Here is a 12,925-nt window from a genome sequence, read left to right as displayed (position 1 = left end):
CCTCTGCAGGAGTGACATTGTATTCATTTTCTTCCCTGTTTTATTTGCTGGTAAGAACACGTATCTAGTCCAAAAGGTTTGCTGATATATAGTTTTATTTTTATATCCTCCTTCCGTTTCTCTTATTTCCTATTTATATGCATAGCTTGTATCAAAACATTAGATATTTCCCACCTCATTCCCAGGTTACAAATCTTAAAAAAAACAAACAAAACCCATCGTCCATCCTGTTGTAGGAACAAGAACTATTTGTTATACTCTGTTCAAAAGCCTGAACGTGTAGATTACATTTAATAAATCACAAAGGTATGCATCACCACTCCATCCTAATACATGGTTTAGGATAACTCTAGATTTGACATACCTTTCAGGTGGTTCTGTTCGCAGTTCTATAGCTAGATTTTTCTCCCTCATTCCCTGCAAATATAAGATAATAAAATTTGAGATTTTAGTTAATTGCAAATATGGAGAAATTATTTTAAAAACAAAGCTAAATTGCTCTGTTGGAAATCTTATGTTAATCCTGCTTCTTTTATTTGTAGCAGTCACTATAATAACTAGAATTCCACGTCACTGTATCCATTTAGACGCAGAAGTTAATTCACTAGTATATTAACTTCAATTAAAGTAGAATAAATTAACAGCCATCTATTCCTTTTGCGTATTAAACTTAGGACAGAGTAAATTCTTCATATTAAACAAATTTTACTACCTTGGCCTGTACCCCAAACCTAATAAGTACTAATTATGACAAACACCTGACTGCAAATTATATAATAAATTATATTGACCTAAAACTGTGATGACTTACCACACAGGCAATTCAAGAACTAGTACTTATTGACAATCATCTGTGCCAGACTCACAGTGAAACTTTTTAATTAAGAACCATGCCATTTTAAGCATTCCACTTACCAAAGGAAAAAAAACACAACTGCTATCACTCTTAACTGAATTTTCTTTCAGTGCAAAAGACAGATTGTGCACGCTAAACTAACAGATTCATAGATGTTAGCACCACAAGGGAACAGTGTGATTATCTTGTCTAGTGGGGGCCAACCCTTCTGGCAAGCATACCACCAATTAAGCTTCGTATTCTCCCTGAGTGCTACTCCAATGCCCTTCCCCTGCCTAACCTGCTCCTCTGCTTTGTCCTGTCTATTGTAGTACTTGCTTGCCACCTCCCAATCTACAGTGTGCCACACAAAAGAGGCTGCCTATGCCATTTGTGGTACATATTGTGCAGGTTGGCCACTCCTGACCTAGTCTAACCTCCTACAAAAAATATCTTGTAGAATTTCACTAAATTCTAAATCAAGCTCATAATTTAGAGTTATAGTATTTGTCTCTTAAAGAAAAATGTCCATCTTGATTCAAGATGGAATGACAGAACATCTCTCACATACTTAAGTAAGCTTTTATCCTTATTTCTAATCTGAATGGTCTAGCTTCACCGTCTAGGCTTTGGACCTTGAATGCCTTTGTCTGCCAGATTATAAAAACTCTTTATCAAAAATATTCCCACCATGCACGTACTTATGGACTAAACAAGTCACCCCTTAACCTTCTCTTGGATAATCTAAATAGATTGAGCTTCTTAAAATTGCCCACTGTAAGTTTTCCAAATTTCAAATCATTCTTTTGTACCCAAGTTTTCTAATTTTGAAACAGACATCAACTCACCAATCCCCTATAAAAATATCAGTAATACCACATATATTATTCCTATAGGAGGAAGAGGTAGAGAGTAAAGATAAGCTAATTATGGTTCCAAACTTAAAAACAAACACAAAAACATTTTGCCTTAGTTTTTAGTAAGAAGGAAGGTAAACATGGCAACAAAGACAGGATGGTCAACAGAAATAGCAACAACTAAATCTACCCTAACCCAAAGTGGAAATGATATTCAAATATCTTATTGTAAACAAATCCTGAAGATTTAAATCATGGATGGGATTATCCAAAGTGGAAGTACAAATCTCATGCAAGAACTTTGGCAAATGAGGGGACACTGCAAAAGCTTATTCCTGAGTCCATGATGAAACACACCAACACCGAATTACCTTGTAGAAACTCACAAATGAAATCACCTGGGATGTACAATTTAAATGGGGATAGCTCAAATGCAGATTTAATATACAAATAATCCAAACTGTGCTGGATCATTTTATCAGCAGAAATTTCTAGCCAGGCTGTCAGAGAAGTACTCATAAATAGGCCTGAACATCACTACACAATTATTTTATTATTTCAGCTCAAAAACAGTCCAAGCCAACAGTATATTATTACACTGTGTATACAACCTACCAACCACATACTGTTTCATAAATACAGTGCAATACAAACAAATTGAAATGTTCTTTGCACAAAGATTGCTACTGTCCTAAGTATTACCTTGCATTCTCTATACAGTGTAGGTATAACATACTATGATAATATTTATAGACATTCCAATGGTAAGCTGTGCAAATATGAACCAGAAAGCATACTTACTTTGTGCTTTATGTCTACTCTCTGTCGAGCTTTGCCTGACTCAGCAGTAGGAGTCAGAGATGGTTTAAAATACTGGGACCGGCTCATTGACAAAGAAACGGTCTTCGGTGTTACAAGTTTCTGGACCGGTGGGAGTTGGGATTCCACCTTTAGGACCAGGATTAATCAACACAGTTAATTTGGTTTTGAAGGTAGGAAGTGTTTTTATTTTAAAAGTGCTTTTATTTAAAAAACATGAATTAAATTAGTTACCTATTCCTAACCCAATCACTACATTCAGTGAAAATGCTTAATGTGCTAGAAAGGTATTCAACTTGCGCGGGAAAGTTAAGAAAGTCAAGAAGGGTAGTCTAGACATGCCTAAACCTAACACACCCAGATTCCTCAACTAATTTTACTCTGTTAGGGGCACCATAATTCACTTAAATCATCATAGTATTTTCTTGTACTACACACATACGGTTAGATTTATACTCTGTATAAACCAGAAACAGATTTCTACATTAAAATGCTTACAGATAGGTAGTCAAACTTCTGATGTTGATTATTCCAACAAGTTCAACACCAGAAAGCTACAACAACATTATAGTTAAGCAAGCCCCCAAACTCCTTGAATACATTTGAAAATTTTACCCAATTTAATTCTCAAGCAGCATTCCAAAAAAAAGAATACTCTCAAGTCAACTATAACCCAAAATGTCTATTTCACACAGAGCACTCTTTTACAGAACAGAAACAGCTAAGGATAGATTCATTTATTTTCCATTTTAAAATATTTTAATGGGAAGTATTTGTTTAAAAAAAAAAATCAGTATCTGCTGCACAATATTTGAAGTTTATACACAGCTGTACTAAAGTATTAAACAGACTTCCCCGATTTGTTTAAACTGACAAAAATGATGGATAAAACAAAAATAGTGAAAGCAAGCTGAATTTGATAGAAATGCTTACCTTGCACTAATCTCATCTAAAGTTTTGTTATTAATATGGAGTAAAGAAGTGGTCTAGAATGATTTAAAAGTCGATCCTACTGATTTTTTTCCATTTAATGCAAGCCATTTCCAAGACTAACTACTTAAGAGAAAAGCATGGTTTTTGAGTTCTTTTAAAAACTGCATGTTTATGTAAAACTTTGTATAGTTTTACTAGCCCGTTGTGAACTTTTCAATGCATTTTTAAATATACATTACTCAAACACTAAAATGAAAACTAGTTTATGGTTGTAGAGCACTAATGTCACTGGCCTATACTGAAGGATACTGGAATTAAAAATGTATCACCCTACTGATCTCACTATAACAGTTTTACTTAAGTGCACAAGTGTTCTGTAAGCAGTCTACTCTAACACCACAAAAACCCTCTTTTCTTGGGCAACTATTACTACTGTCAAGGACTTTCTATTTCTTGCCAAACATTTAAACTTTATGAATAGACAATTCTTCCCTTTTCACATAGAAACAGCTGTGTACTACATTTGTTTAGCTTCACATCCCCAGGATCTCCGTTACATAACTGACAAATGTTTTCTAATGCCTCATCACAGGTGCAGTTCTACAATTTAAGCTGAGAGCACTTGCTGTTTTGTTTGCAGTCTGTTTACATGACACTTTACATTTACAAAAGGACATCCTACACTTTGTGGCGTTCTTATACCTTCTTTTCAGTATATACTAAAGATTGAGATTTTTCAGGTAAATTTTCAAATGCAGTAATACTTTCAACAAAGGGAGCAATACAAAGAACACACTCTACTCCCCATGTAAGCCTCATGCAATGGAACACCATGGAAGGAAGGCAATCTTTTCATTCTTAGACTAGCTTCTTGGTAAAGCACTGTTGGACTAAACTTGAGGGTATTTGGATTCATTTGCTCCATATACGAGTCCAATGTTAAAAAGTATCTAAAAATCTTGAAAAAAATCTCTATTAACATCTTTCATTTCTTGACTACAGCATTATCAGTAGTTTAGACTGGCTTGTTTAGGCAACACATTTTATCATTCATTTAAATATGCAAGTCTGGCAGAGCCATTTTCACCATTTTTTTAATGGCATTTCCTCAATTTGGCTGTACAAGGTCTCTCTAAACACAACTGCCTAGCATAGCCACAGCTTACTTACCTCCAAGTGGCAGAAAGGGGTAGAGTTTAAGTCCAAGTTCCATATATGCTTCCCTGAGTAAGCATTTACAAAACACAAGACACAAAGAGCTAACCTACCTGGCTAATGCCCCCGAAGTGGAGTGGACAGTCTCCACAACCCTCCCAACTAATACATGGAGACATACTTGAAAACTGAACACACACCTAAACAAGTCACACAGCATTACCAATTTGTACCCTACTGCCAATTATCCCCCTAGATCTCCAAAGTAACAAAAACATTTAAATTTAAATCAGGGGTACGCATATCCCTGGGGGTACTTGGGAAGCCCCCAGGGGGTAACATGGCAGTGGCATAGAGAAGCAGGGGGCATGTCTGGTTTTCCCACAAGCACTTCTGGTTTCACTGGTGTGCACGGCGGAACCACCCCTGTCAGTTCACCAACCAAGAAAGATTGAAAATCCGCTATTTAAATTAGCTATCTGCTGTTATGGGATGACAGTAATTCTTACCCGTTTTCTTTTTGAATGGAAGCCAGTAATATCCAGCACACTCCTGTCCATAGGCTGAGAAAAAAAAGAAAGCAAGCAGAAACATTTAAAAAGAAAACTGGTCTACAGGTTTCTATGTAACAAAACAGAGAAAACAGTTCAGAGATCAACTTACAGAAGAGTGTGGAGAAGAAACAGAGGATGGAATCCTTTTAGCATCCTGTTGAATAAACATTACAATAAAGTTACACTATGAAAAGTATGAAAACCTTGTTTAAAGCTTATCTGATACAAATGTGCTTAGAGGGTTCCATGTGCTCATGAAACAACGTAGAATGGAGTAATAAAAGCCATTTACCGCTAAAGGACTTGACATCTTCTCCAAAGACTGCAAGATGCGCCGTGCCGTGGAACTTGTCACTCCATAGGACTGCACATTTGCTTGCTTTGCTTTCATTTGTCTTCTTACCGGCATCTGAAAAAGTTAGCATTGCACACTTAACTGCACTGGATTTAACACTCATGTCTTGTGTTAGATCCCATTATTCTAGGACAGACAGGGGGAGGAGGGCAGGGGAATTACTACTGACAACCAAAACCTAGAGACCTACTGAAGTAAATGGGAACCTATTTACTTTCCAGTAAGAATTGAATCATATTCTCCACATGCCTGAAAGACAGGTGCAGGACAAATATGAAGAATCTAAAATTCATATAAATTTTAGTCAATATTTAAGAAAGCTGTGAAGACAATAACATATCTTTTTTAAAGTAGGGTAGAAAAAAGAATGTAAAGTTGAGACTGATATTACACAGAGATTATAAACGTTAAGTGGGTAAGCAACATCAGATTTACATGGTAGTATGTAAATGAAGCATCTTAACCAGATTACATCATCCTCAGGAATTCCAGTTTTCACTTTTTCATTAATTTATTCTCACAGCCTATACTTTGGCAATGACAGTACCATACAACTTGTTTAAGAGGACAGATACGAAATTGTAAAGGGGTAAAAATAAAGTAAAATTAGCAAACAGTAATCAGTTATGCTAAATGAGCAACAGGAAGCCTAAAATAACATTCCATTAACTTACCTAAATATTAATTTATTATTTGTCTTGCATCGCCACTATGTAACCACAAACTAATTTTACCACATTGCTGGTATGCCCAGGCAGGAAGCAAAGCAGAATAAGTAAATGATACTGGGTGTAATCCTCATTACATTTTATTAGCACTACAAGAAGTAGGATTTACTTTAAAGGAAGCAGGACTTTCTTTTCCTAGAACCACTGAATTTTAGTTTTGACTTAAGTTTTTTAAAAATATAATCAATAGAGGTAAGGAAAAAACAGAAGTATTAGGGTTTGTTTGTTTTTGGGTTTGTTTTAAAATGAGGTTTCAGACCAAACAGCACCAACATGTTTCAAATGTTTCAGAGAATAAGGAGCTCCTAGGATCCTGCATTTGTTTAATGAAACTTACCTCCTGCTCCATTTATTTCACAACTAACAGCTAAAGAATATCAGTTTCACTAGGTAGCTGCAGGGGCCCCCAGTGTTCCCCTGCTCTGGAACAGAATTGACAGGTAGACTCTGTCTAGGGACCACAGATCCTGCACTTCCATGACCTGGTAAAAGTGCATCAAGCCCAAGATGTTCTGAATGAAACAATAAGAGTTCTACGAACAGGCATTTTTTTTCAGCCAGTCCTACCAATCAATCCCTATTGGCTGTTTTCAACATTAATTAGGTTAGATTTTGTTATCTATTTCGTGGGGTGGATAACATTGCTTTGATAGTGCCATGCACAGCTAGTCAAGTTAAGTACGTTGAAATGGATTTTGCTTTTTGGTGTCTATCTTAATATAGGTTTCTCTCGTTTTATGCTGTACACGTGTCCCTGGAAAACAGCGCATAACTTGAATTCACATAAAGGGAACACACTTTACTATATAACAAATAGGGATATGCTCCAAGGCCTTGAATGTACTGACCCCCAGGCCCATTTGTAGCACTTTTACAAGACAGTTTTGGTACTCACCAACAGCAGACAATACACACAAGCACAAGGCATTCTCACAGTGGGATTGCAACTACAGAAACACATTTCACAGATGAGCGAGGAGCACAGATCCACAGGAGACTATGTTTTGGTGCACATCACTCCCACAATGCACTGCACAAAGCAGCCGACTGTGGGCTTCCACCACACCAATCGCATCAGAGTGAATGTACGTAGCATATAACCTACATACAACCTACACCCTTTAGCATATAATGAATTTTTGGTATACAAAGGGTCATTGGATAAGACTGAATTTGCACATACAGGACCCGTATAAAGCAAAGGAAACATGTATTGCATTTAACATTGTACCTTAATCTCTGCTGGAGTGGAGTGCAAAGAAAAGGATCAGCACAGATGCGTTTTTTGTAAGTATACCACTAAATACACCTCTAAATAAAAAATTAAAAAATAACCAGGAGCAGCAGTTTTTGTTACAGTTAAGGATGCTTAGTTATTTTTGCATATGTATACGCTGTGTGCAAGCACAAAGTTTATGAATGTAAAACTTTATGCAACTGTAACTATAGCAGGTTGACAGCCCTAATTTATGTACCACAGCTTAGATGCTCCTTTACAAACAAGAAGATGCATTTTGCAATAATTCACTGATCACTCTCATACCACATCACATACTTGAATGGGGATGGCTAACCTGTGGCACAAGTATTACATTTCAGTTGCTCTTTACTGCCCACCTCGCTCCAGTTTCTCTTACCTGATAAGGAGTAATTCGTGCTTTAGACTGCCTGGCGGCTGCAGCTGCCCCACCATAAGTGGTTTTTCCAGGATAAAATGGAGAATCCCCAAGCTGGCTTGTCTTAAGGACAGAAGTGTTACCAAATGACTGAAGAAAGACACATTGAGAAAGTCAGCAAAATGGATAAAAATAACACAATTAAAAAAAAAAATAAAAAACCCCACCAAATCCCACAACATCGTGCTGTACTTACAGGGGAGAGAGCTCCAAAAGCTGATAAGTTGAATGCAGGTTTTTTAGAGCTGGTAGGTGTATGTTGTGAGAGGGAATGAGATCGTTCTGCTTCTGCGGACCAGAGAGGTGGTACAGTATTTTTTGAAACTGCTATATCTGACAAAAAGATGTATGGTATGCATAAATACCTTGAGTGGGTTAGGGCCTTAGTTGCATTATAAAAGTTATAAATTTAAAGCAAAGTTGATGTACACAGAAAACTAAATATAAATTTGCATTAAAGAAACACATAATAAAATGCCACATTCGGTCCCAAGTCATTCAACACCTAGTTTCAGAGTTCTCTGAACAGATTAATCTTACAATATTCTGTTAACAATCTGCATCAGAAAGCGCAAAGTCTCACATAATTCATGAACCCAGGTCCTAGTCATGTAAATCAATACAGAACCATCCTTTGTATTGGAAATTATAAGCACTAAACAAAGCTCAGACTGATGGTTTTACTAGGAAACTCTTTCAGAAGGACAGAAATTATAGTAACACTTGCATTACTAATGGCATACAAAATTCTCATAAGCAGATTAATCACTTGAGTTCAACCCAGGGTAGAACTGGTGGGTCTTAAATCTGGTTCTTCTGCAGTTAATGTTCTTATTTAAATTTCTAACAAACTGTCCACTCCACTGAAAGCCACAAGCATTTTCTTGTTTGTCCTGAGCCTGCTAATAAAAAGCAGAAGTATACAGACAACTACTGTGGACTCCAAGGACAGCCTCCCCCTTAAAATAAGGGGGAGGCATGGTAAACAGAAACCTGCTTCCACAGTCTGTGGAAGCCTGCGCTACTGTTGTCTGTTCTATCTGGCAATTATTCTGTAGTGAAAGGGCTTAAGTTTCCAAAAGTCTTAGTCAATAAGATGTTAAACAAAAACGTCAAGATAACATTTGCCCTAGTGAATTTTATATTCAAGAAAGATGACAGGCTTGATAGAACTGAGAACTGAAATCCTCCATCTGCAAAAGATAAAGCATAAACAGTAGAAGCTTGCCTACTAGCTACCCTAAGAGCAGTAACCCAGCCCATGTGCAAACCAAATATTCGAAAGTCCACAGCAAACAAGCTTTATGCTGTGGACAGATGTAACATTTCAAATGTGTCAAAAAAGAGAACGTGTAGAAATAAAACACCTGATAAAAACGCTCCAAAGCATGACGGAAAATGTGCCTAGAGGAAGCAGGTACTAATTTTGTGCTATTTCGTTCTGGAACAAGTGTATATGGTGTCTGTTCTCTGGCATCCCACAATGCTGCATTCCTGCCTCATCTCCCCAAAGCAGCTAGGAATCTGACCTTGTGGTAGAGGTGATATCTTTTATTAGAACAAATAGATTTTTGCAAAAAAAGCTTTAATTGCAAGCTCTTTTGGGTACAAATACTCTTCTTCAGGCATAAGAGAAAAGATTATAAAAATTTCTTACAGGTAGAAATGAAAGTTCATATTTCATAGGAGAGTTAAAGGTGTGGTAAAATCTCCTGTTTGACACAGCTTGATTTATGCAGGTTAGGCTCAGAAAAAAATTGAAACAGTCTGTTTACTTCAACATTGTTTGTTTGGTGGCAAGCAGGATGTAGTCATATTTTCTTCTGGTTATGACGTTTCATATTTCACAGAAGAGAAAAAGGATGGAATGCTAAAGTAACTAGGAGCACTCACTGAGTGTCCACTATATGCTCTTCCTGCACTTTGTTGCAGAGGCAAGGTAGGAGCAGAGCTACAGGCTGGATGGACTTGCTATCCACACCCCCCACCCCAGCTGCAGAACACTGAGGGCCAGCCCAAAGATTCTGAAGTGCTCCAGTGGTGGGATGTGCCAGGAGTCTGTCTATGGCTGAAAAACTCCATTTTTTAAGATGTTTCAAACCCTGTTACCCAATAAAATATTTCAAATATTACATCTGTCTGCACCCTTAGTAGCTACTCTCCAACCTTTGAACTGAATATAACCTAAACAATAAGCTTTACTTTCCATTTATGACAGTATCTTTTAGTATATCTATAAAAAAGTTACAACATGATACTTAATTTTACATTTTGGTATCTAACTCTTGCATATCAGAAGCTTATACCCAAGTAACAGACAAATTTCTGTTTTCCAAGGTGACAGATCAAACATGTAAAAAATGCAATGCATCTGTTATGAACAGAATTGGGCAAACGAATGATCCCAGTAAAATAAATGCTACCTTTATCAGATGCCCTAGAAGAGAAACCACTGGTAGTTGAGATGTTATCATCATCATGCTGAGAGGTAGAATCTTTTATTTCTTTTACTAAGGAGAGTCCAGAACTGCCAATGCCAAGAGCAGAGGATGTGGAAGGTTGACAGTGTGGTGCTGGGGAATCCAACATGGTGCAATTCAGATGACTTCGATGAAGAGAGGGCCTTGTTAACACATCTGAGAAGTTTAATGCAGATCTACTTGTGGATGGTTCTAGAATAAGATAATACAATTAGCAGGTAAGGAGTGTGTGGGAGCATAAGTCAAAAGCTGTTTTCTATCAACACTCTTTTTCTACTGCCAAGTTTCATGTACAAAAATAGAGATAAGCCAATTTTAACTTCTTCCTCACCCATATAGGGTTTCACTTAACTGTCTGTTAGCAGAACAACAACATGCAAGTACTTAAGTTAGTGCAACATTAAATATGAAATTGTTAAACTACAAAGAAGTCAGGAAATTCAGCATCAAAGGTTTAAATTCTAACCTACCTCAAGCTCAAAGGCCCCATTATAGAATAGTTATCATACAAAGCCTACATCAATTTATAAAGCATGATGTGTTTTTCTGTGCTTCTAAAATGACATTGAAAGTGATGAGATGTAACAATATACAATTTAATTTCTAGACTAAGAACAAATATTAATTACCATTTAAAACATAGGCATAATAGCATAGGCTTTTTTTTCCCCCCCCTAATTCTTTCATATCAGCTTCTCATACTGATGAAAAATTTCTGTCTCTGCTGTGAAATGCTGTTGAGATTTTGCCATACAGAGGATGCAGCCTTCTAAGTTTATGGGAAATGGACAAAATGCACAACTCCTCATCTCCAGATCTTGCATTAAATTGGGGGGGGGGGGGGGGGCGGCAGAAATCACCTTGCTCACTTTTTAAGCAAAAATTACAGCCATGTTACAGCTATTTAATGGACTAGGGAAAACTGATCAGTCTCTATCCCTAAAGGACAACCTAGAGAACACCAGAAGGAAAACCTTTTCAAATGTTGGGGGGGAAAAAAAAATTAAACAACTGTATTATATTTCATCAAACCTTTCTTTCCAATTTCCTTTAAAAATGTAATAAATCCAGAAGGCTAAAATCTATGAATTTTAGTATTCATAAAATCTCTGAAGTCTAAATGTATTAATCTTATTCAACTAGCTGTAGTCTTCCACATACCTTCCAAAATAATTCTGGTAGACTCAGGAGTGACTCTTCCATCAATCACAGTGGTGTCTTCCTCTGTATAATCATGATGGTAGCTTAATGGATTCTCACCCTGGTTTCTAGGTTCACTTGTATCTACATGCTCCTCTTCGCTTTTATTGAAGTACTTTTGTAACCACCCTGGTACAATGTTCTTCACCGACTCCGTCACTCTACTAATGATTCCCTGCTTGAAAGAGAAAATATTTGAGGTTAACTATGTGCATAAACTCAAAATATATTTTGATGTGCAACATTCCTGACTCATGAAATGTCTCACAGAAAACCTATTGAAAAAAAGAAAAGGACAAAGGAATCTGATTCCACTTTGGAAATAAATATTACTTACAACAAGGACAAATATGATGACTATTCATCTGACTCACTGATTTATTACTTTGCATTAGAGTACCTACACTTCCCTCACTTAATTCTCAAAACTCTAATATTCAGGTGACAGTTCACAAAGGGATTGTCTAATATATGCTGTTATTCAGTAACAACTGTTCATGCACAACTGCAATTATGGGCACTTATTCCATGGAAAGAGAGACTTCCCATGGTGTCGCTGGTAAACAATTCCATGGATTGCAAGTACTTAGTCAACAACTATCTACAGAGATAGCTTACTTGCTATAATCACAAACATCAAAATCGTATGCTTGGAGCATTTTTCAACATCGTTCTGTTGTCTCACAACCTGTCAAATACTACTGGTGACCCCTTACATGTATACCATGATCCAGAAGGATCAATGGTTGCCTACTACTACCTGCAACTTGTAGAGGGGGCCTTACTAATGTTAACTGATTTTTTTTACCACTGGTCAGAGATTTCTTGGAAAGCTGAAGACAGACTGCACAGACAACAGATGTAATCACAATCTTTCATCATTTTCAAAATTGGGACTGTCAAACAACCAAAATACTGCTCATCCACCTAAATCAAATTTCCCTCAGTGGCATATTTGTTCTTTAAGAATCTTCAAATCCTACTTTTCCATACTTTCAAAAATGGATACAAGCCCATTCTAACAAATTCCATCCTGCCAATTAACAATTCTTAGCAATGTTTATGTTTTACTTTAGAATACCTGTGTTTTTGTAAATTTGTTCCCTGCCTTTCCTTCAAATGTTGGCATGTCTAAATGTAACTTTAGACATGTTAGGCAATCACTTGTAATACTGAATAATATCTTTCGCATTTACTACAGTTAAAATGAAAATTAAATTCAGTAGTTTGAAAACTGAAAAATAAAGCAACTAAACAGATATATGTAAAACCATACTATGAGAGCTGCATGATCCCTCTAAAAACTTTAGAATTCCATCCATCTCAATTCCTG

The 12,925-nt window shown here is 36.6% G+C and overlaps 1 protein-coding gene across 3 annotated transcripts in view; it reads right to left on the bottom strand.

The window, feature by feature from the left end:
* NUP153 (nucleoporin 153) overlaps positions 1–12,925 on the bottom strand; it is a 72,053-nt gene that overhangs the window by 34,188 nt on the left and 24,940 nt on the right. For 2 of the 3 annotated variants that reach the window (XM_090039229.1, XM_090039230.1), the window contains exons 2-10: positions 11,554–11,767; positions 10,336–10,584; positions 8,109–8,245; positions 7,874–8,002; positions 5,446–5,562; positions 5,263–5,307; positions 5,109–5,162; positions 2,494–2,640; positions 365–417 (exon numbers count right to left, since the gene is read on the bottom strand). In XM_090039229.1, the coding sequence (XP_089895355.1) occupies positions 365–417; positions 2,494–2,640; positions 5,109–5,162; positions 5,263–5,307; positions 5,446–5,562; positions 7,874–8,002; positions 8,109–8,245; positions 10,336–10,584; positions 11,554–11,767 (1,145 nt within the window). Of the gene's footprint in view, positions 1–364; positions 418–2,493; positions 2,641–5,108; positions 5,163–5,262; positions 5,308–5,445; positions 5,563–7,873; positions 8,003–8,108; positions 8,246–10,335; positions 10,585–11,553; positions 11,771–12,925 lie in introns of all 3 variants that reach the window. The other variant, XM_090039228.1, reaches the window with a different exon arrangement.

Source organism: Crocodylus siamensis, chromosome 3 (assembly GCF_052110815.1).
Source record: "Crocodylus siamensis isolate JL-2025a chromosome 3, ASM5211081v1, whole genome shotgun sequence".
Lineage (NCBI taxonomy): Eukaryota > Metazoa > Chordata > Crocodylia > Crocodylidae > Crocodylus > Crocodylus siamensis.
This window is presented reverse-complemented; position numbering and strand designations above follow the sequence as displayed.